This window comes from Seriola aureovittata, chromosome 18, assembly GCF_021018895.1.
Source record: "Seriola aureovittata isolate HTS-2021-v1 ecotype China chromosome 18, ASM2101889v1, whole genome shotgun sequence".
In the NCBI taxonomy this organism is placed as follows: domain Eukaryota; kingdom Metazoa; phylum Chordata; class Actinopteri; order Carangiformes; family Carangidae; genus Seriola; species Seriola aureovittata.
Window position 1 is genome coordinate 10,491,624 of NC_079381.1, and position 22,738 is coordinate 10,514,361.

The 22,738-nt window shown below is 39.1% G+C and overlaps 5 protein-coding genes across 10 annotated transcripts in view; 2 read left to right on the top strand and 3 right to left on the bottom strand.

Annotated features, from left to right (window-relative positions):
* Window positions 1–3,281, bottom strand: part of hook3 (hook microtubule-tethering protein 3) — a 29,061-nt gene extending 25,780 nt beyond the window's left edge. For all 4 annotated transcript variants that reach the window (XM_056403623.1, XM_056403624.1, XM_056403621.1 and 1 more), the window contains exon 1: window positions 1,493–3,281. In XM_056403623.1, coding sequence (XP_056259598.1) covers window positions 1,493–1,549 — 57 coding nt within the window. In that variant the 5' untranslated portion in view covers window positions 1,550–3,281. The remainder of the gene's footprint in view (window positions 1–1,492) is intronic.
* Window positions 3,282–3,923: 642 nt separating this feature from the next.
* rnf170 (ring finger protein 170) lies at window positions 3,924–9,081 on the bottom strand. Of its 2 annotated transcripts, none has more exons than XM_056403627.1 (7): window positions 8,910–9,081; window positions 7,738–7,901; window positions 7,106–7,181; window positions 6,296–6,410; window positions 6,019–6,092; window positions 5,388–5,519; window positions 3,924–5,011 (listed from the first exon to the last, which is right to left on the bottom strand). In XM_056403627.1, exons 2-7 carry the CDS (start codon window positions 7,875–7,877, stop codon window positions 4,742–4,744), a joined length of 807 nt encoding a protein of 268 aa, XP_056259602.1. In that variant the 5' UTR covers window positions 7,878–7,901; window positions 8,910–9,081; the 3' UTR covers window positions 3,924–4,741. The 2 variants fall into 2 exon arrangements, with proteins under 2 accessions (XP_056259602.1, XP_056259601.1); XM_056403626.1 differs by lacking the exon at window positions 8,910–9,081 and adding an exon at window positions 8,535–8,812.
* A 531-nt stretch (window positions 9,082–9,612) lies between these two features.
* On the top strand, window positions 9,613–12,302 carry gpn3 (GPN-loop GTPase 3). The gene is made up of 8 exons (XM_056403625.1): window positions 9,613–9,792; window positions 9,959–10,067; window positions 10,554–10,721; window positions 10,876–11,000; window positions 11,138–11,253; window positions 11,498–11,594; window positions 11,685–11,813; window positions 11,896–12,302. Exons 1-8 carry the CDS (start codon window positions 9,745–9,747, stop codon window positions 11,959–11,961), a joined length of 858 nt encoding a protein of 285 aa, XP_056259600.1. The 5' UTR covers window positions 9,613–9,744; the 3' UTR covers window positions 11,962–12,302.
* Window positions 12,303–12,382: 80 nt separating this feature from the next.
* arpc3 (actin related protein 2/3 complex, subunit 3) lies at window positions 12,383–15,994 on the top strand. The gene is made up of 7 exons (XM_056403628.1): window positions 12,383–12,515; window positions 12,908–13,007; window positions 13,685–13,761; window positions 14,159–14,227; window positions 14,534–14,660; window positions 15,181–15,275; window positions 15,718–15,994. Exons 1-7 carry the CDS (start codon window positions 12,510–12,512, stop codon window positions 15,778–15,780), a joined length of 537 nt encoding a protein of 178 aa, XP_056259603.1. The 5' UTR covers window positions 12,383–12,509; the 3' UTR covers window positions 15,781–15,994.
* Window positions 15,995–16,162: 168 nt separating this feature from the next.
* ube2g1b (ubiquitin-conjugating enzyme E2G 1b (UBC7 homolog, yeast)) lies at window positions 16,163–19,873 on the bottom strand. 2 transcript variants are annotated; one of them, XM_056403630.1, is made up of 6 exons: window positions 19,503–19,873; window positions 18,950–19,052; window positions 18,747–18,844; window positions 18,088–18,266; window positions 17,406–17,516; window positions 16,163–16,658 (listed from the first exon to the last, which is right to left on the bottom strand). In XM_056403630.1, the coding sequence occupies exons 1-5, from the start codon at window positions 19,543–19,545 to the stop codon at window positions 17,430–17,432; spliced, it is 510 nt and encodes a 169-aa protein (XP_056259605.1). In that variant the 5' UTR covers window positions 19,546–19,873; the 3' UTR covers window positions 16,163–16,658; window positions 17,406–17,429. The 2 variants fall into 2 exon arrangements, with proteins under 2 accessions (XP_056259605.1, XP_056259604.1); XM_056403629.1 differs by having other exon boundaries at window positions 16,163–17,213; window positions 19,503–19,865.
* Between the last annotated feature and the right edge of the window lie 2,865 nt (window positions 19,874–22,738).

Here is a 22,738-nt window from a genome sequence, read left to right on the forward strand (position 1 = left end):
TTTAAAAGGTACAGCCTAATACCTTATAGTAATAATCAGTCACACTGCAACTTCTCAGTTAACAGGTATGTGAGAAATGTTTGCCAGCCACAACATTACTAGGACACGAAGAAAGGCCATTGTGGGTTGTCATGCATAAACCAAGCTATGACAACAAGAGGAGGAGGTGACAGTGATGCACTGACAGATACAGGAGGGAGATTAGCTGTGACTGCACATCCACTATATTTTTTAAGTTGCATAATACACTTTGTACCGAAACCACCTTTTTGAATGTATCTTTTCCTTCAAAGCTTTCACTTCCAACAAAGAGTAACTATGGAAAAACCTTATTTTATTGTATTCAAGCTGTAAATGAAGCACATGTGTTTATTTCTGCTCATGTTCAGCACACTAGTTCTGAAGGGCCTACTTCTCTGTTTCACAAGAGGGAATCACCAAATTGATTTCAAGCATAGTTAAAAGACATGTAAGAAAGCACATGACTGTGTAGAAGCATGATAGTTTGCCTGTACTATGGCACTCCACTATAACCAACAACACATGCATGTTTGCACTATACACTTCTTACATTACGCCAGTAGTGTATAGTTTAAACATGTATGCACAGTTTCCATCACATGTCATCTCAGTCACAATTCTGTTGAAGAGGAATGACATGAACTGTGAATGTCTAGCTGCTTGGCTGTCATATGCACATCAGCAACGAATTTTTCTTCTCTGAAAAACCATCTCTGCTTTAGATTGAATTTTACATCAAAGACAGTCATAACGAAAACATTAGCACATTACTGATACCTAGATACTATGCCAAACATCTATTTGATCAATATCGCCTCAGCTCTTAGCACAAAGCTGCATTTCAGCAATGTAAACATGTACCAAAAGGTAGCACGTGATCCTACAGTCTGATGCCTTTTTTCCACTTGATACTTAAAATCGTTTTCAAGCTTTGACCAGTAATATTTAGTGTAACATTGTAAATCCACGCCCGGTGAGCTACCTTGCATTTGGCAGTTTTTGTCACAAGAAGGAATGGGGAAGGGAAAGCGGACATAATGATGCACTGGACAACAATGACAGGAATTCAGACTCAAAGCAGACAGCGCTGTAACGTTATACTGTATACTAAATCCAACAACAACAAGGCCAACGTCTCTGCCGTTTGATCCCCGTTACAACATACGACAGAGCATTAAGAAAGTTGAGCTAGCTAAATACCCGGTTGCACAGAGCTAGCTAGAACCAAAATTGTGGTATTCTGTATTCTGGTATGTGGTTTGCTGGTGGCTAGCAGGCAACACATCAGCAGCTAAAGCAGCTAACAGCTGGCCTGCATACGTAACCAGCGTGAGCCCGTGTCATTTTCCTCTAGTCTGCTTCGTTAGCTCATCAAGCTAGTATTAGCCCTGTGTGCTAGCTAGCATCGCCGGCGCCGAATAGCGGTCCGTCAGTGAAAAAAAGCCCCCAAACTTCGTATTTCATCACCTACCCATGTCAAGAGGCTTTCACAGAGTTCCATTCGATCCAAGGACTCCGATGTACTCATTGTTACCTAATGTAGACTGACTTTGAGAGGCGAACTGAGCCTGAAGTTGATAGTCGGCTTCATACACTCCCGAGGTCTCTGACTATCCGTTGGCCAATAGTCGGATTCGCTGCTCCGCTACTTCGGCGTCTGCCAGAGGAGGGCTGGGTGGGCGGAGTCTGCAGTTTATTTAAAGGAAAACTCCCACTATTACAGACAAAAAGATCAATCGGGAGAAAATTTGCTCTAGGATACGAGGGACATGGAGAACATTTAAGTGAGACACACATTAAGCTTCTCATTTAAATGGCACTTTCAAGGGCAAGGAGGGTAAAGAAAACACTCCCTGTGACAAATTAAGATACTAGGGGGACCTGGGGCCAAAATGACCTGTTAGCCCCTACCATTTCAGTTTTATTGTGCTTAACTGGTGCATATTACCAGACAAATCTCCAATGTGTATTCTGTCATATAACTACAAAGTAAATGCCACACAGATTAACCTGGGACCTGGCCCCAGACCCTCAGGGGAAGTAACAGTTGCCCTGTTTGCCCTTTAGGCAAGTCCAGCCTCAACGGGTGGGAACAAATAGTATCTGTTCTAACAAAATTAATTTCAGGACTCTAAAATGTATCCAACTACAATTATGGGAAAAAATTATTTTGTTTGAAATGGTCACATCTGGTGGACATGTACATCTGGTGACAAAGGTCATGCATAGACACTACTCTTAAAAAAAAACTAATAATAATAAACACTGGTATGTTAATTTGCCATTTATAAGAAGCAATTTTGCTCCCAAGCTATGACAAACAAAATAGCACTTCATTCATTCTAGGAGTGCTCAGCTTAGATGATGGTCATGCCCACAACATGTAGAAGTAATTGAAAAAGTTAGTACATGAATTCAATAACACACCCAATGACTTGCAGACAAAACTGAAGCAGTCCATAATATGAGTAGCTGCCTCATCTACCCCCCTTCATTGAACAGTGTCAGAGCCAAGTTTGGGAAAGTGCACAGCTGACTCACTTCCTTCAGAAAGACAGAGGGGTTGTGCTCAGACAAGTCTACATCATGCTTACACAGATTTGTCTGAAGCATCACAGGAGCAGACCACACACCAATAAATGTTGAATGTCTCGACAGAGATCTTGACTGATGAGTCGTTATTGAATCGATCGAAGAATATCACAGGATTGTTTCATAGCTTCAGTCACTTAAGGGCATTTTTTGGTTGACAACTCTCAATCCTGAGAAAGCATTGACTCTTCCAGCAGCTAGAGTATTTTCCTACCAGGCGAAGACTCTCATCTAACCGGTTCTCAGCTGTAGAACAGCAGAAGCATTCACAACACATGCTGCTTTCATTGCCCTTTGTTTACCTACCAAAAACCAAAAGGGTGGAGGTTTGTCAGACACCCTGGAGACAAAGTGGAGGTGACTGCAAAAAGGTATGACATGGCTTGACATGTGCCACACCTCACCATAACATTCCAAGAGCGAACTGATGTTCTTTTCTAGTAATCTACAGCTGTCAAACAAACTGAATGGGTTTTACAGTCATTATCCAGCACGTGAACCTCAAGCTCTATTCATGAACACGAAGGCCAATGCTGGCTCAGAAAATAGAGCCCCAAGAAAGCAAATGGCCTGGATACAGTTTCAGCTACCACTCTGAAACAGCCATTTCAGGCTTTAGGGTCAAGACCCCTCATGGACATAGTAACTCTAGGATGCCAAGAAAGGTTTTACAGGAACAGGGGTGTAAAAATAATTTCTAAAATTAAATAACCATTCATTATTGGCCTATTCTCTGATTGTCAAATAAACCAGAAAACTCTCCACACAAGATATGGCAGTTGGTTCATTAACAGGGTCGCAATTCAAAAAGCTTGAGAATGACAACTGCATCTTTAATGCGCACCAGTATTAATTACTAATGGAGCTCTTCAAGTGATCACTTCGACAGTCTGAGAGTCTACTCATTCATTTTATACCCATGTAGCCCTCAAGACAATGTTACTTTGCCAAATGAATATAACTTGTGCAAAATATTTACAAGAAATTAACTGAATCACACACTGCACAACATGTTAACTCCATTTTTGATTAAAAATAAAATCTCAATTCATTTTGTAAATGTACTTACAGATTAAAAAAGCAGAGCACTGGCGTTCCACAAATTGATTGACAAAAAAGTTTTACAGTTTACCTGGAGTTGTTCAACCACTGACTTAGATCTGGGCTGGAGGCTCATAATTATCATTAGAGTGGCAAGGTAAACTTTGACATAGTAAGTCAACATTCATAAATTGAGTGAGTTTACATTCAATGGAATCTGTAATTGCTCCTTGATACCTTTAGTTTGGCTTCTTTTTATGATCAAATGATTACTTTTTATTTCTTTAATAAAAATCTGTCATTTCAGAAGTCATTATGCATCAGAAAGGTTGTCCTAGGCTTCTTCAGTTCTCATGGATACATGCAGATTTCATTAGATCTGATCAACTGTCAACTGCAGGTAAAAATGATTCAGTGATTTTCACACAAGCATGAAAAGCTTTGTTTTTCATGTCTTTCTAAATATGCATAGTCACTTGTTACTTCAAAAAGTGCACCAACAGTGTAACTGACCAAACAGGCTGTATTAGCCACAGCGAGATTGCTCTTGTAACACTCCTTTGTCTGGCAGGCAACAACTTGGATGCAGCAGGCAGCCTAATTTAAATGCATATAATTAAGACAGAACAATCAAGATCATATTATATTACAACAATGTCTCCATTATGATGGTATGCCCGATAATAAAAGGACTACTTTTGGCAATGCTGTCAAAGAATTGGCTGGTAGTACTGCTAGTCATTCAGTTAGAGCTGTCCCTGACATACTGCAGTGTCTGATTCAAAGTAGATTTCTACATCACATCCTTCCACAGCTCTCATTATGTTTAACTGTTGTTGGCTTTGACCACATTTAACCTATGAACCACTAATGATGATTTCTATATACAGAGTAAACATTCAGAGCTCAGTCTCTAGATAGCTCCTCTCCAGTGATGAAGTAACATCTCAGGCTTTAAAATGAACCAGCATAATTGATGAACTGTCCTCTGAACATTTATTCAGTCTTCATGTCCACCTGAGCTGCTGAGTTCCCTTCTTCCTGAGCCTGACATGAGCAAGCTAAGGCCTCTTGTACAAGTCATCACCTAGCCGTTCAGTCTCTGTGTAACCACCTCTCTGTACATGATAGAGATGTACACAAAGAGAAGCAGGATTACAAAGAAATCATCCATGAATCCCAGGAGGCCGAAAAGCGCCTCAGGGAGGATGTCGAGCGGCGAGGCCAGGTAGGTGAGTGCGCCAACTAGGCAGAGAAGAATTCGAATCCTGAACATCCAGAAGAGGCCACCCACAGAGAACATCTCCCTAAAGGCATGACGAAGCAGGGTGGGCACATCTCGCAGCCTGTCCATAAACTGAGGAGACAGAGGAGGAAATATTATGAAGAAGTCTGTCCTAAATATACTCCCCTGAATTATAATGCACTGCACAAGTCAGTATCTCATTTTTTTACCAGCAGTGCTATAGAATACATGCAGTTTGGTGGGAAAGTTTTTTTTTTTTTAAATTCCCGCTATGTTTTAATACTAAAAAGTACAGTAACTGAACATCTATGACAGGACAACAGAAGTGTCTCTAGTAGCATCTTCATCCTATTTCTATTTCAAGAATTATTGTGTTTCTAGTCATGGATATGTACAAGTAATTTAAGTATGAATATTGCATTAAGTATGCCAAGCTAACCTGTAACTTCTACAAGCCTAAATGTGTATACAGCTACAGTATACTCACAGATCTTGGCTGGCCTGAGAACCTGCGATTATAATCGTTGATGTCTCGTAATATGAGCAGAGGTTCTGCTTCACCATCCTGGACCCTCTGAGGATTGGCATGCTCATGAAATAGTGGGAAGAGCAATGTTACCTGGAAAAGGAAAAAAAACTCAATACATGACAACACTAATGCTAAGAGGAACTCTAGGGGTTAAACCTGCATTAACAGACACATTCCAATGAGGAAACAGTCAAACTGTGTACCCAGAGATGAAAAGAGACATCAAGTTTTGACTAAGCAGGTGGGATAGGCTATGGGGCTATCTGAGGGGGTGAGGACTACTGCCATCACTCTCCTTGACACAAATTTCACTCATTTCATTTTTCTATGATGACTATGACTATGATTTCCACAATAACAGGAGATAATTAAACTGAAAATGAAAGGTATTTCATACCCAGAGATAAACAAGTACAAGTCTTAATAGATGATAGAATTTATATACAATATCTCACATATATATCGATAAATTTGCAAGCAAGGGTCAGTATGTACCGAAAGTCTAGTATGCAAAAACTAATGCAATTAATGCAAAAATAAAAGGTGTAAGGTTAACAATTTTACATTCAAGATTCATTACATGCCTTACCATTTGTCTGCAGATGGGGCAGTTAATAGCACCCAGCCAGGTGCCATACCTCCAGTAGGCAATAATGCAGGAGCCTATGCAGGAAAAAGATAGCACTGAGTACAAATAAAACAACTAATATATGAATTGATAAATTTATATTTTGAATTCTATATTCTGTTTTTATTTTCTGATTTCTGTTTGAAGCTAAATCAGCTTATACCAACAATTCATCCTCATAACGCCAAGGTCTGGTTTTGCTTGGTAATTATTACTAAGATCCATACAATTGTCTTACCACAGAAAAGGTGTCCACAATTGGTTTCCACTGGCAGAACAGCCTGCTGTAAACACACGGGACAAGACATGTCTGTGTAATACTGCTGCCTGGCCTCCGCTTGCAGATTTTCATCCTGACAGAAAGAAATCAATTTCATAAAAGTTCAAAAAACATATGAAAATTGAACTGTAAATAATCATATATACAGACAAGTTTGAAATTTGCATTCTCACTGAAAGATAAACCTATCACAAATCCTGCAAAATAACAAAGTGTATTACCTTATTTGCTACCTGCAAAATATATTAAATGGGTCAAATATTCTTTGAGATGTGTAGAATTAAAGTATTTCATGATTAATTTTGGGTTCCCTTTTGCAATTTCCCGTGGTGATTGGCATTGTACACCTTTCTGCTTACTTCTCCCAGCTTTCTGCTACTTTTTAACCTAAATAATTAAGAGACAATCCAAAACAAAATACATTCTCATACAACGGTACAGAAAATAATATTATCTTAAAGCTTTCTCTCTTATTATAACACACAAAATGCATATATAATATTACATTTTGTTCAGCTGGTGTATAAAATGGATGACAGCTTCCGAGTTACAATATGATTCTGAAACTTGACTCAATTTGTTGTTTTTGTTTGTTGGTGTGAAATATATAACTGTAGAACAATTCTGTAACTAAATGTAATTTTATTCATCTTCCAAAAAATGATTCTAACAACTCAAACAAATGTTATGTACTTTTGTTGTTGTTTGTGTGGTTCTCTTGTAAACCATATTTGGCTCGAAAGGCTAAAGTTTCATTTGCCTGCATACCTGCTCTGTTTGAAGTTGTTGTCGGACGGCTCGAACATGCTCCTGATTCTCAGGATGAATGTTTTGCTCCTCTTCTCTGCAAAAGACAAATGGCAGATATTTGATACATCATCAATATGTTTGAGCTGAAAGTGTAAACATGTAACAGCACTAAACCCTCAGTCCTGTGTTTTTGGCTATGCAAAATAACAGGATGATTTTACATCTAATTGTGTCATCAAACAAAAGCTTTGGACATCTAATGCAAAACACCAAGCAAAGTTTTAATAACTGTGTTATTATTTGACTATGAGGAGCAGGTTTTAATGTGTCAGTTTGGCTGCTACTGACTACTGGAGAGATGTGAGACTAAGTTGCTCGTATGGTGTAAGGTTGTATTTACGGATTACTTACATTTAAATTACAGAAGAAATCAAATGACCAGAGCTAGATAAATGTTTGGGTTGGCCAACAGCCAAGAGACAAATTCATCTATATGAGACTGAGCCAGCAGTAAAGTTTTGATGTTAAGTAGAATATACTAATTGTGACAGATTAGGCAACCAAAAAAGATTACTGCTTTTAAAACTGAGTTTCTCCACTATTTAAGGCAACTTTGCCTCAAAAACACATAAACTGAACTTGCTTCTTACCTGCACAGCAGAGTGAGGAGGCCTGCAAGGAAGGTGATACTGAGCACTACAACAAATAAGACCTGGTTGCTGACACCTTCAATGAGGGTGTCCTCATCTTGGATCAGGTAGTCCAAGTCCTCACATTGGCTGTCCTCCATCACCCACACTCATAGTCTACAACACTAGGAAACAAAGAGACAAAAAAGAGGTTAGTACATAACTGGAAACAGTTCTGTTTCCAATCCTTCATTTCTCTATAGAAAGAGAGAATACATTGCTTTCTACATTAGGAAAATACTGCATTTTCATTATTATTGTCTAAATGTTGTTACCTTAAAATGGCATTAAGAAAAAAACTTACTACCTTTAACTAAAATCTAAATAATCTAATCTACCGGTTAATACACCAAATAATACATCTAGATTTTTCACTGAACACAGCCACAAACAAAAGCTTGCTTTGGTTAATGTACCAAAACAATGATGCCTAAAGTTATGTCGGTTCATGTCCTCAGTGAGTGTCAAGTACATTTTTGTCATTTAGTCACTTTAATTAAAATGTTTCAGCAGAGACATAAAAATAAGTTGAATTTTCAATATTACGCTACAAAGACCTGTTTTACATTAACTAGCTAAACATTAGTGAGTCTCTAAGTCTTATCGTTAGCACATCTACCAAACTAGCCAACACGGCTGGACAGTCAAATTTCCAAGAATACTTCTCAGCCAAGATCCCAAAACGTCTACAAAGCCGTTGATGTTAACTATCCTGATATTATCAGTCTGTATAAGCTTACAGTTAAGTTAGTGCTCACCACACTGCTAGCCAAGTTTAGCGTTAGCCTTGACTCGGTAATAATACGCCGTAATTCATTTATGAATACTGCTGACGTTGATGGCCAACGTTGTATGGTTTCGCTTTGGGCAGCCCCCTCCGCCGGTGGACAGTAGCTAGGGTTATTAAACACCGATAAAAGACGGCTGTTCAACTAAACCCGAGCTGAAGCAGGACATTACCACTTGTAAATCATAAACATAGCCCGGGTAGCCAAGAGCTCCTGGGTGTTGTTGCTACGTTTAGCTGCCAAAGAGTCACTAGAGCCAAGAGCACAATCGAGCTAATAGAGTCTATGTAACCCGCTAACTACACCATAATCCTATGCAGTACAAAATAGGGCATAACACGTTACCTCAGCTACCCACAAGAAGTCCAGCTTTGTCTAAAGGCTTGACGTGTCAACTCCAATTATTCCCCGTGACATTTTCTTTCGATGACAAATATTAGAGAATCAGTCACACAGTCACGTTGTGAGCGAGTGGCAGCTGCTTAGTTACTTTTGCATTTTGTTTCAGTTTGTTGCTTCCCCCTCTTTTCTTCCTCTGGGACTGTTTATTTAGACGCTGCTTGTACTGCCTCACTCAGGTAGTTAAGTCTTTGGTAGTTAAAAAAAAAAAGTAAAAAAGAAAATTAAATAGATCTGGACCTGACCAATATGATCCCCTGCACCAAAGAGGTGCATTCATTTTAAAATTGCATTTCCTGTTTTTTTAGAGAAAATGTTGGATTATCTCAGAACTACCACATGTGCATAAACCAGTTTAATATTTTAATATAAGCGGACTTATCCTACTTATTAAATACATCCCTGCAGTTATTCCTGGGTAGCCTTTTTGGTTAGAAGTTGTAACTGTTTCTTTTTTCTTAAAACAAATAATCTTCCCTGCTCCAAACAAAACAAGTGAACATCTCATTAATAGAATTGACTTTTAATTCCCCCCTCACAGCTATCAAAGCAGCAGCTGAGTCAGAGCATGAGACACGCCTATCAATCCTCTTTTCCTGTGTGCTTCATTTTACTTCCCACTCTGACCACCAGGCAGTAGTAGTGAGTAGAACTTACAACTGGTGTGAATGTCTTTTACATTACGAAGAAGTACTGGGGCATCCGTTTACAAAATATAGTTAGCTACAGCCAGTGAATAAAGACACCTACATTTACCACAACACTTTTTAATTGAGGCGAAATGCCTCGTTATGCACAGCTAGTGATGGGCCCGGCGGGCAGCGGGAAGGTACGTCATCAGACATTCACCTAAACTTACTGAAATGTCTTGTTAATGCTATTCGGCTAACGCGCTATGCTAAGGCATGAGGCTGTCTTGTATTACACATAGACTGAGTTCAATCATCTTCCTTTCATTTAATTATTGCTGAAGCTCAATATTTTATTTTTTCCAGAGTACCTACTGCTCCACACTGGTCCAGCATTCAGAAGCCCTAAACCGCTCAGTTCAGGTGGTCAATCTGGACCCAGCTGCTGAACACTTTGACTACCCTGTTATGGCAGGTGAATATAGCCTGTTGTTTCTTTGCAAAAGGATAGTTACAGTTAATTACACTGTTAGAGTTAGCTGTATATAATCCACAACAGAGGGGTATTAAATGTTTAGCCCATTAAATAAGTAATAAAAAGAGATTTATATAGTTTCTGTCATTGCATGCGTATGTATATAAATGGTGCTTTAGATTTACTTTGAAAACACTGAAGCACTGAAATGTGATTTGCTGTTAATAGATAGGTAGATGGATAGGTAGAATAGTTAGTTCCCATACAGTATAACAGCACACTAAACTAAGAAAATAAGTTGTATAATCACAAATGAGATTGAGGAATGTGCCTATGTAATGGTATTTGCTAGAGTGCAGCTAAAAAGAAAGCAATTCTTTCTGAAAATGTTTCTATGGCTAGAGGGGAGAGGGATAAAATGTTAGTAAGATAAATGTTTAGATCTACATGACCCACATGTCAACCTCATTGTTTCTGTGTCCTCAGACATCCGTGAGCTCATCCAGGTGGATGACGTGATGGAAGACGATTCTCTCAGATTCGGCCCTAACGGAGGCCTGGTCTTCTGCATGGAGTACTTCGCCAACAACTTTGACTGGCTGGAAGAAAGTCTGGGTCATGTAGAAGATGACTACATATTGTTTGACTGCCCAGGTAAATGGAGGCATGCTGAAGGGGTTTACAAACTTTGTGCTGACCTGGTGTGAGGAGGTGAAGGGGAGAGACTTAAGGGGTGCTGAGATGGGAGGGCATCTGTTCTGTCAACACAAAGTGTGGTGCAGTTTTGACAAGTGGCTTGATTTTGCAGGTCAAATTGAACTTTATACGCACCTCCCTGTAATGAGGCAGCTGGTGGAGCAGCTCCAGCAGTGGGAGTTTCGGGTGTGCGGTGTCTTTCTGGTTGACTCTCAGTTCATGGTGGAGTCATTTAAGGTAATCTCCCCAATACTTTCATCTGTTTATTTGAGTTACCATGTTTGTCTTTGTAAACACACCTCACTTCTGCAATAGACTGCACTTAATGTAGCAATGACAGTAAGCCTGAAGTTGCACATCTTCCCTCACTGCAGTTCATCTCAGGAGTCATGGCTGCCCTCAGTGCCATGGTGTCATTAGAGATTCCTCAAGTAAACATAATGACCAAAATGGACCTGCTCAGTCCCAAAGCCAAGAAGGAAATTGAAAAGTAAGTTTCATATGAGTACAGTATAACAGTACAAATATGTTATGTTTGTTCAGTTTATATGAAACCTGCAGCAATGATTCCCTTTAATGTTAGTACTAAGGACCAAGTAATGGAAAGTTAAGACGTGTCTCGAAATTGAATTGTGTAGGGTTTGAAGTTCTCTTATTATAGACAGTGAATGCACATGAAATAGCCTTTTCATCTGGAAACAGCACTCCTCATGGTTTGCTTTCTTTTTCACTAGGTATCTGGACCCAGATATGTACTCAATGATGGAAGATAATTCTGATACTATCAAAAGCACAAAGTTCAAGAAGCTGACTAAAGCCATCTGTGGTCTGGTAAGTGAGGCCACTAATTTGATACTGCATTTAATTTTGAATCAGAATTCAGATTTTGTTTTAATAGACAGTCTCTCTGCCTGTGTCTAGATTGATGACTACAGCATGGTGAGATTCTTGCCTTTTGACCGCACAGATGAGGAAGGTATTAACATAGTACTACAACACATCGACTTCTCTATACAGTATGGAGAGGATCTGGAATTCAAGGAGCCAAAGGTGAGGAAAGAAACAAAAACTAAACACAACATATAATTTAACAACACGGTGTAATTACATTGCATCTTTTCCTTTTCTACAGGAGGTTGAGGAGGAGCCCGCTAACCTAAATTACGACGAGATTTTTCAAGGCAAAGTGGACAGCTGAAGAGTAATGTGACTCCAGAGATGCTACGAAAAAGACTTTACATGAGATGAAAAACGAATTGGAGGCTGATGAAAAAACAAGACATATTATATCAAGGCCAAGTGGAGAATTGCATGTGACTTCAAGGACAGTGAGAATGGGAGGGGAAAGACTCACTCTGAAGATCATGAATACCCAGTGTCATATGTTTAGAATGTTTTGTTTTTGTGAGCCACTTTGATGACTCAAGAAATTTGTAATTTAAATCTATTCTCTTTTGATTATTTTAGGACAATGCTTAAGTTTAAAGAGGTGTTATTAAATACATTTATATTTTTAAATAAAATATTGTACAAAATGTACTACCTGCCTGCAGTTGTGAAGAAATAGTGCGTGTGCTTTGTGTATACAGTCTGTGTTTTGTGTTAGCGCCCTCGTGTGGTCACTGCGCAACATGACATGTAGCTACTTCCTGTAAAGCTGAAGGGTGGGACAGGCGGAAGCAGGGTCCTGTGGTGCTACTATTTTTCTCTCGCTGAGCAGTTGGACTGATTTATTTATCACTCAACATGCCGGTGAGTAAAAATTGCATGACAATTGACAAACTGAAGCGTTTATTGTGGGCTTCAGAGCAAATAATACCTACACAGAAACTCCAGTTGGTGACACAAGGCCCTCCGACTTAACGCTAGCTCTGATGGCGAGTCTCGTTAGCATAGTTGGTTAGCCACATTAGCAATTGCTCGCAATTTAATGATGCTGGAACTGTTAGAACTAATAAATTCGCCTTTGTAACTAAGCTGCTAATGCTTCTTAGTTTCGCATCCATAAAATATGCGGTCTTGCATGGTGATAGCATAGATGTTAAAGTAGAGGTGCGAAAGCAGAGATGCCACTGATGCTATCTGATAGAAATGTTCCCAGTAAAAAATGTACATGACAGCAACTTTTTTCCTCAATTTTTAAGGCGTATCACTCAAACCTGATGGTTCCTGAGACCAGGCTGGTGGGGAACATGGCTCTGCTCCCCATCAAAACTCAGTTCAAGGGACCAGCCAGAGGAGACGGTAAGGCTTTACGGTGATTTTTACAAGCCCGAACTGGAGCCGACCCACACTGACAACAGAAACACATACGTTATGTTTAGTTTTTAACTGCTTACTTAATTACTTTGGTCAAGTTTGTGCAGATTTCATTCCTTATTATGACACGTTGCTCAGTTCCTGATACATGCTTTTGCTTCACTTCCATATATGGCCTGAAGAGTGCATCCTGAAGTTTAACTTCTTTAATTTCCTGTGACACTAAGTTTACAGATTTTCTGTTTGTAAAGCTGTTTGTGAAGATTTTTTAGAAATTTTGGATTATTGTACATGTTATCTATGAATGTAATAATTTACATTAGCATTGCTTACGTATCATATAGTGGTGTTATGATTTGATAAATTTCCAACATAGCAAAATAACCAGAATATGCCACATTTCAAGTTATTAAAAACTGAGCATTATAATTGTATAATATTATACATAAGAAATGGGGTTTGGCCACTTGGAGTGGTTTCTCAACTGCCTTTTAGATGACAAATTAAATATAGGGCCACATAAAAAAAGATATGTGGTGACCAAAACAGGAAATAACTTTGTCTTGATAAACGTAGTTTCACAACACTTAGATTGATGACTTCATTATGTCTTGACTTGAGAGTCTTGCATTTATTTATATATATATTGGTTTTCATTTCAGGCATAGACTCAGACATCATTGATGAGGCTATCTACTACTTCAAAGCCAATGTTTTCTTTAAGAACTATGAAATCAAGGTAAGGAATTTACTGTCACTTTTGATGGCAACTTGCCTTTATCCCTCATCGCATATGACTAAACGTAGTTGCCTGTAATCATTGAACTGAGCCAAATTAAACAAAAAGAAGAAAAAAAAGTGTTTAAAGTTTTTAACAGCTAAAATACGAGCATGAGGAGCAAGCATGTACCTCACTAGTGTTCTTGTTCCTGTGAGTTTTTTCTCTTCCCCATCTCTCTTTGTGTTGAGAAGCAGCTGTGCACTTCGTTCCTCCACATGCCCCAGCTTGCTTCTTCTCATTCCCCTCAGCACTGCATAGTTGCTTGAGATTTAAACTATGCAACCTTTTACAATTCAGACCTGACTAGAGATGTCCTAATCAAAATAAGTAACGTGAGTGTATTTGTTTCTTTCAGAATGAGGCTGACAGGACGCTGATCTATGTCACACTCTACATTTCTGAATGCCTAAAAAGGCTACAGAAGGTAAGGTGTATATTGGTTGATGTATAGAGGTTGCAGAGGTGGATGTTTGCACTTTATACTGGCTTCATGCAAATCCTAATATGTGTAACAACAAATCAACCAAAGGCTGAGGATCCTCAAAGGGCTCACCAGATGTTTTTTAGGGAGCCATTAAAAGATAAGTAGACTAAATTGCTTTTCCTTGCATGCAAGGAGAAGGAATTAGCAGCTTAAAGGTCTATTTTAAAGGATATTAGTCAAACAGATGAGCTAAAGTTTATTTAGTGATCTCACCCTCTGCATCGGCATATGTGTGGCTCATTACAGTGCAGCTCCAGGAGCCAGGGAGAGAAGGAGATGTACACTCTGGGCATCACTAACTTCCCCATTCCTGGAGAACCTGGCTTCCCTCTTAATGCTATGTACGTCAAACCTACAAACAAGCAGGAGGAAGGTAAGAACAAGCGCTTTCAACAAGGTCTAATATGTGTTGGCCTGCAGAAAACAAAACAAAATAAAGTGTGAGTCTTGCTAATTTGGACACTTCACCTTATTTCTACTGATTGTTAGCAGTGAATCAGTGAGGTCCATTTATGTTGTTTCACTACCCTGTACTCTGAATTAGCGCCAGTTACCTTGTACCCTTCTTATGTTTCAGCTAATTCCTAACTGAGTAATATCAAGCCAAAAATAGTAATGCCAACCAAGGCCCTATCAGCTTTAAGGATCTCAGGCTGGAAGTGCTGTTTCATGCTTGACTGTATGTCAGCGTCTTACTGGCTTCTTTTTTGCTGGAAAATTAAGAATATATTAGGGTTATGGGTCAACAATTTAAGCAGTCCCTAATGTCCCATTTCCCACTCGTGACATATTATGCAAGGTGTGACTCTCCTTATAAAATACTGTCAACCGGTAAACACTGTGATGATGTAAGTGGTTGTTATAATACTGATGCATGCCGCAACCTTTTTCAGAGACTATGAGAGCATACCTCCAGCAGATCCGTCAGGAGACTGGCTTAAGGCTATGTGAACGTGTGTTTGACCCCCAGACAGACAAACCCAGCAAGGTGAGCCAAGCATCTCCAAAATAACACTACAGCTTTACAGGCACAAAGCACAATTCTGACCTGTTTCAGAAAAAAAACAATGTGCACTGGTCGACGTTTCCTTTGTTCAGAATGTAATTACTGAGTTAACTGCATCCTCTGTGGTTTAAGTTGTAATATAAAACAAGGTTTACTTGTTTGAGAAGAGGAAATTAGAGAAAATTGAGCTATAGCTGCTTCACAAGATTCAACATTTAACTGCTGTTCAAACTAAACCCTGAATATACTATGTATCAACACATTGAGTAGAAGTTCTAGTATTATATCTGCACTAAAACAATTTGTATCCTGTTGTGACTAATGGGCCGTGTGGTCCCAAGTTAGATTTTTTTAAATTCTTGCCACAGGTAGTTTGAGTGCAACAGCTTCAGAGACATTTCTTAACAATGTTTTTTTCTTTCAGTGGTGGGTGTGCTTTGTCAAGAAGCAGTTCATGAACAAAAGTCTGTCAGCTCCTGGACAGTGAGCAACTCAGGACCCTCAGTTTCTGTTGTACACCTGCAACATGGATGGATTTTCTTGGGGGTGGGTTGGGTGGGGTGGGAGGGATCTGCTTTTGTGTTGCTAAAAAAATGATTTTATACTCTTTGAGTTCAAAGATATGTCTTTATGTGTCTGGATGTTGATCAAATTGAGCTGGTGCTTAATTCAATAAAGCAATCATGGAGATTGGGAAGAAAGATGGGACTGTGTTTTGTTCTTGCACTTTAAACTTACAAACACATACTGATATCTTTAACTGTAGCTCTGAGAGAAGTTGTTTTCCAGTGAGATGCTCATACATCAACTTAAGAGTGAAGACCGAGTTGTAGATTAGAGAGGTACAAACATTTTACCAGATCAGCCAACAATTTCCACATTGAGCTTTATTACTTGTTTCACAATCTAACATTCACTGACCTCAAAAGTGGGTACAACTGTATACCCACTACTCAAATGATGTCCTTACTCAGCATAAAAAATGTTATCACTACTGTTCAACCCTGATGAGCCACTTGATTAGGAGATCACTTTATGGGTGGTATTTGAAGTGCTACTGAACTAGGACAGCGCTACCTCTCCCATAGGAAAGATGGATGCTTTTCCTCTGAACATGTGCAATGACTAGGACAAGTAGTTTATATTTACATAGGTAAAAATGTTGCATGTTCATTACAAAAAATATTTATTGGTGTGTTCTCTTTGGTTTGCTGACAATAGTTATTTTTTTCTGACTCCAACACAAGCCTTCAGATGCAGTCCTTTTTGAAAACAGGTTTCCTTCCTTGGCAGTCAAAGTTAAGGCAGCGCTGGATGATAAGTTTCCCCCTCAGGGAAAGAAGAAACACTTTCTCTGCAGAACTCCTAGAAAAGTGCAGGAAAGGAAAGCCAGTGTCTGTATCTCCATCTCTTTAATGACACTCCAAAACTGCATAATCGATTATTAAACAATAGACTGGATGGCTCAGTGTGGCAGGTTGAATAAAAAGAAAAGCCTCCAAAACAGACGATATGCATCTTAAAATAGTCTCAGTCTAAATAAATAGGTACATATAAAGTAAACTAAGTTTGGAAATGGTGCGTTTATCAGAAGGGATATTTCTTCCCAGAAAGTATGCACATAACAGAGAGCCTGTATACTGCATCTTCCTGTGAGTGAAATACTGATGCTTGAAAGGGAAGACTTGTTCATCTGAGGATGAAAAATTGAAAAGTAAAATGGGAAGTTTTGGCAGCATGGCCGCCACTACCATTCAACAATATTCATAAATAACAACTCTCAAACTCCAAGACAAAAATTAGTAGAGAAATATGTGACTGCTCAAAAAAGCACAGCTGATGGTACTAAAGAATTCATGGGTTTATAAATGTCTTTCTTCTTTGTGTAACCAGTTATCAAATCCCCTGCGCAGTTCCAACCTAAAACAAAAACGTACATCTCAGGTTAGTTCTCAATAAATTGAATTCATGTAAAACTACAGCAGGATTACTTATATGGTTTTACAAGGAAAGACCTAATGACCTAAATGCAATGAACAGTAACTTCTCAGATTTCAATCATTTCAAGTCCAAACTACACCATGATGAATCCTGACAGGTGGTTGTACTTACGGTGTTGATGACTGGAGTGAGGCTTTAGTCAAAAGCCATCTCTTGACTCCTCCGCACACATCGGGCCACCTTTTTCTTAAAAACTCCTGTAGGATCTTCCCTCCACTCTTTCTGCAGGGTATGGCAGATACAAAAACTCAAATCAACAACTATGTTAGTGCAACCCTTCCACTTGTGCTTTATTTCTTTCTATTTCTTGGCCACACATTTTACACAAAAAATTCTAAGCACTTCTGACCGATTGATATTTACTTCGCTTCAAACATGAGTTTGAACTATCACCTTTTTCTGTCTCCAGGCAGAACCTCTGAATAAAGAGATAAGCCATTTTAACCCAACCAAAGCTCTGCTTGGCCTTGACAGGCAGTGATTTGCCCTTGCAGGGACCCACGTCACTCTGCCCACTTGTTTGGATTTCCATTAAAAGACCTAGACTAAACTGAGTGGTGCCTTCTAACAGTCATTTGATGTTTTTTTTTTCACCTGTAGATCACTAATTTGCATCCTTCTTCATATTTATATATAGATTAGAAGAAATGTTTCCCATTGTTCCCTGTGGCTCTACAGTTTAACTCTGTTTAATAAAGACACTAAACAAGACTCAGGCTCGAATTAAGACTCGTGCACATGTATCACTGGAAAGAGAGTCTGCAAACTAACCACAACCTGAGTAGGCACTTACAGCTGCATCCACATTTGCAGGAGAGTCTCCATTGGGGTCTGCCAACATGGATATAACACTGATCATTATGGTCTCCACTGTATGGATCGGCAGCCAGCGCTCCTCAGGCTTTTCATAGCCATACTTGTCCTCGCCGGGTTCGTGCAGGATAGAGATGCAAACATCGCCATTTTTTGCCACTAGGAGAAAACAAGTTTACACAAAGATTTCTAACAAGTTCCCACTTCAGCACAAGATCAAATATTGTGCTACAGCTTCACATTTATTATGAAATGGGAAAGGTCAAACCTAGTACACCATATGGTGCAGCCAGCTGAGAGATTCTCAAAATCTTGTCAAGGAAGTTATCTCATGTAACTAAGTGCACACTAATGTACTTTTCTTTTATTAAAATGCCCTATTTCTGATTGAGTTATAAAATAAATGATTACTTATTTTAAGATACCAAACAGAGCCTGATTTATAAATTTGAAAATAATGTAAACTTCTTTTGCAATGGAGAATCAATTTTGAAGTGATTGTTATAGCCATTTTCAACTCTTTGAAAATATGTGCATAAATATGTCCATTTTCTTTTTTAATGACTGCAGAAAATATTTATTTAGTATTACTTTGGTTGACACAGATTAATTAGTGATACCTGGGAAATTTGTTCTCACCATTTGGATGCCAGATTTCTGTGACGAACTTCATCTTGGGAGGCCTCAAAGGATAGTCACGGGGAAAGGTTAAGGTGGCTTTGAAGAAACCTCCTTCACTGCAAATGAGAAAAAGGCTAGTGTTAGCTTGTACACTCAGGAGCTGGGCAACTCACATATCATCACAAGTTACTGTATATTATTTGATGCATAATTTCACTCACAATAACGTGTCTTGAGGTCCGATGACGACCACCTCCCACTGATAGATGTCATCATCATCTACAAGACCCGCAGAAAAGCCTTCCACTGGGTTCTTGTTGAGCTCTTAAATTTAGGATACAATTAGTCAGATGTAGGCTAACTCTTACAATTATTAAATGTCATATCGTCATGGGATATAAATCCTTCAAAACTACTCGGACGCTGGAAGCAAACTATTGACAAGACAAGTAATGGTGATGTCTGGTACACCGAGGAAAAACAAGCACATCCACAGTGTGGTAATTTTTAAAAAGCTACCTTCAGTAGTTATTGAGCAATAGCAGCTATGCTTACAGTGACATCTCGGCTAACAGCTGTCTGGCACGCTATCTATACACGTGCCTTTCAACTTTGTTGTCACTGTTATCTGTACGTAAAAAAACGCAGGTTAACCAATTACAACAACAGGCAAAAGAACCGCAGATGTTACTTTCGCATACATAACAAAATACCATATGATATACAATAGTTTAAGCTATAAGTTTAGGACCATCAGTTAGCTTGCTAACTTACCTGCTAGTTGTTTACGCAGTAACAACGAAGACTGTTCCGTCATTTTAGAGGTATATCTTTTCAACTTTGATTTTTGTATTAACTAATGCTAACTAACTGTCAACACGGTTAAATTAAGCATCAGGCAAAGATGGTAAAGCGCACAGTCCACGTTTTCTCTGTCTCTGTCTGGTAATGCCAATAACATGAGTCAAAAGAAAGAAGACTGAAGTCAGAGGAAACGACACCGTCTATTTTAGCCCTCAGTTTAACCTTTCAGGCACACATTGCTTCAAGACTGTAGTGTCCACAATAAGGGCCGCCAATCAAATAAAAGTTGAGGCCATTATAAGGGCCATATCTGAGATATAGGGCTGCTAATCCCAGCCAAAGAGATTTAATCCGTTGTTTACACAGCCAAGGAAGTTGTTCCTGTAAGGCTAAATCCAGGGAGCGGTAGTTTAATAAAAAATAAAAAAAAACTAACTTTTCTTGTTCGTGTGTCTTTGCAGCAGTCTATACCCTCATTGGTACATTACTGCCTCAAGCTGTTTGTAATGGATACTACACATTTCCTCTTTACACTTTAGGCCTCCCATCCAGAGCGTAAGAATCCAGTCTTTTATTGTTGTAGACACCACAGCATATATAACCAAAAGTATGTGGACATGGAAAATAAAGACATGGTTTTCCCAATTAAACCTACCATTGAAGGAACTAAATGGCATATGATATCCTCTGTATTTTTTCTGGTGACTGTATTTTACAGGCTGATTTTAGTTTTAGGCTCAGTATATATTTAAAGTTGACTACTGTCAGGTCACTTAGAAATACAATAAAATTCACTTTTAGATAGTGTTTAGATCACCATGTAGGAAAATTGAATAAATAAATATCAAATAAATCAAATCCAATCAAAATCCAAATATTCTTATAGTGCGGCCTGCACAGAGCTCTCAACGCAGCACCATCCTTTAGAATGAATAAACGCAGATTACATCTCAGGCCATATGATCCAACAACAGTGCTTAACTTCACTAATGCTCCTGTGGCTGCATGGGAGCAAATCCCTGCAGCTAGGCTCCAAATCTTGTGGAAAGAAATTCCCTAAAGAATGGAGGCTGTTATAACAGCATATTAATGCCCAGGGCTGCACTGGTAATCTGGCATACCAGGCATTTTCCCGGTGGGCTGATGCACCTTGAGGTCACTAAAATCAAATTTATTAAAAAAATATTACCCATGACCAGACCATGAAGCCCAATGGTTCATTTTCTATAATGACACAGGGCTGGCCTAATCATATCTCTTACTAGGCTGACCCATCCCTCCCACCCTGTCCTCCCCGTTTCTGGTGTCAGATGCTGTGGTTCAGAACCAAAAATCTCTGGATAGTGGAATGATAAGAGTATGAAAATGAAAAAAGTAAATCTTCAGAATTTTAAAAAACAGTAAAAGTCTATTCATTCAGTCAGTCTGGTCATGCATTAAAGCCCTTTAAAATACAGTTTATGATACATTTGTGTGCCAACGATTCGTAGGTAAAAAGTGCTAAAAACTGCGGTTCTTTGAATGGCAGCTTGAGGCTGGCTCCAATCCACTCAATCCCCATACACTCCCATGTTAAAATCCCCAACTTTACAGCAGACATAAACATGCTAACAGCCAGTTACAAAAAACTGTCTTAGTCTCTATAGCTAAAACTGTATGGGGGGTGAATTTTTATCCTACTCAACCGTTTGAATTGTATTAAGGCTTAAAGTTATGCACAGTTGACGGTGGGTATGAACCGAAGTCTCTGCTCCACGCACACCCCCACCTCTTTGCCCATTTCCCAATTAGTGGGGAGCTGGACAGAGTCACAACAAAATGGCAACAGCAGAGCAGCCCACTCTGAGCTTCAAAACTGGTCTTCAGAAACTTATGGGTGACATCACAGAGACTACATCCATCTTTATTTACAGTTTAATGCAGTCCAGCCCTATCAATGCCCATCGTTTTGGAATAAGATGTTCAGCAATCACAGTAATGGATGTAGTTGTTCACATATTTTGGTCATATAAAAAATGATGGTCTCTGTTCTCTTCAAACATAACCTATATTTTAAGCATGAGTAATCATCTTTGCAATTACCGTCATTTATGCCTTTCAATCTCAACTAAACTCCATGTTGCCTTTAAAACATTACCCCTGTCTTTTTTGTCTTCATCACCTTATCACTTACCAACAAAGTGTCCCCTGCTAAAAAAAAAATGGCATTTGCTATACTCTCCATCTCCAACTTCCACGTCCTTGTTGCTTTTTCCCATACACCACTCCACTCTACACCATCATTTCAAATCCACCTCATCTCACTTTGCTTGTTTACCTGCTACATCAGCAGTCTCATAGCTTTATGCCTATTTATGCCTGAATCTCTTAAAATACCAAAGCACTCACTATTGCCACTCAATACAGGGTCACTAAAAGCTCTAAAACGGTGTCAGGTTTGACCAAAGATCATCCCCCTGGTAGTGTTGTCAGTGCATCGGCGGGAAAAAACACCCATGCTGTGGTGTTACTTGTCTTATTCTGGCAGCAGCCTTTCCTTGAAAAAGAATCATATCTACTAGAAATCCATTTCTAAAAATCTGCAGGTGAAATATACTAATTTTTCCGTAGCCCTCACATAACCTCATCACTGGCTTTCCATAATCCTCCTTCCTCATCCAATCTAGTACTGATAGCTCTAGTTCAGGCTTTGGTTACAGCCGCGTTGTAATTCAGGGCCAGCAACTTGTGTGACCTTTCTCCATCTCACTCAACCCTAGCTGTTCCACTTCCTCACTCGCTGTGCTCACAAAACTACCTTTTCTGTTTACCTTCTGTTTCTCTATGGGAGCATGAGGCTGATGTTGTGCTTCTTGATGCAGTACAGAATTCACATATAAGAGTTTGATACACTCTGTTTTCTTTTGGCTTTTACTGTTGCCCACGGGTTTTAACACATACTGGTGAAGTACATAAAACCATATATGGCCACTCTGAACCTTGCTTGCCCAGCTTGTAAACATTTATTATCCTATGATCTTAAAACTTTCAGCCAGTATGAATGGTATGTGATGTCTTTTCATGGCTTTAAAATCGAAAAACTGTATGTTTCTCCTTGACATTTCACACTACATCACCTAGTCTCTTAACAAACCCATTGCTAAGGTCATTCATTACTTAAATGACTTTCCCTAAGCTTTGTATCGACTTAAGAGTTTGCCTGATTC

Coding starts and splice junctions, on each gene's coding strand:
- rnf170 (XM_056403627.1), bottom strand. CDS start 7,877: ATGGAGGACAGCCAATGTGAGGACTTGGACTACCTGATCCAAGATGAG. Junction 6,093..6,295: donor TTGTGGACACCTTTTCTGTG/GTAAGACAATTG, acceptor TTTCCTGCATAG/GCTCCTGCATTATTGCCTAC. Junction 5,520..6,018: donor GCCCCATCTGCAGACAAATG/GTAAGGCATGTA, acceptor TTCCTTTTCCAG/GTAACATTGCTCTTCCCACT.
- gpn3 (XM_056403625.1), top strand. CDS start 9,745: ATGCCTCGTTATGCACAGCTAGTGATGGGCCCGGCGGGCAGCGGGAAG. Junction 9,793..9,958: donor GCCCGGCGGGCAGCGGGAAG/GTACGTCATCAG, acceptor TATTTTTTCCAG/AGTACCTACTGCTCCACACT. Junction 11,814..11,895: donor TGGAATTCAAGGAGCCAAAG/GTGAGGAAAGAA, acceptor CCTTTTCTACAG/GAGGTTGAGGAGGAGCCCGC.
- arpc3 (XM_056403628.1), top strand. Junction 13,008..13,684: donor GGGACCAGCCAGAGGAGACG/GTAAGGCTTTAC, acceptor TTTTCATTTCAG/GCATAGACTCAGACATCATT. Junction 13,762..14,158: donor TTAAGAACTATGAAATCAAG/GTAAGGAATTTA, acceptor TGTTTCTTTCAG/AATGAGGCTGACAGGACGCT.
- ube2g1b (XM_056403630.1), bottom strand. CDS start 19,545: ATGACGGAACAGTCTTCGTTGTTACTGCGTAAACAACTAGCAG. Junction 19,053..19,502: donor ACTGCGTAAACAACTAGCAG/GTAAGTTAGCAA, acceptor CCTAAATTTAAG/AGCTCAACAAGAACCCAGTG. Junction 18,267..18,746: donor AGAAATCTGGCATCCAAATG/GTGAGAACAAAT, acceptor GTTTTCTCCTAG/TGGCAAAAAATGGCGATGTT.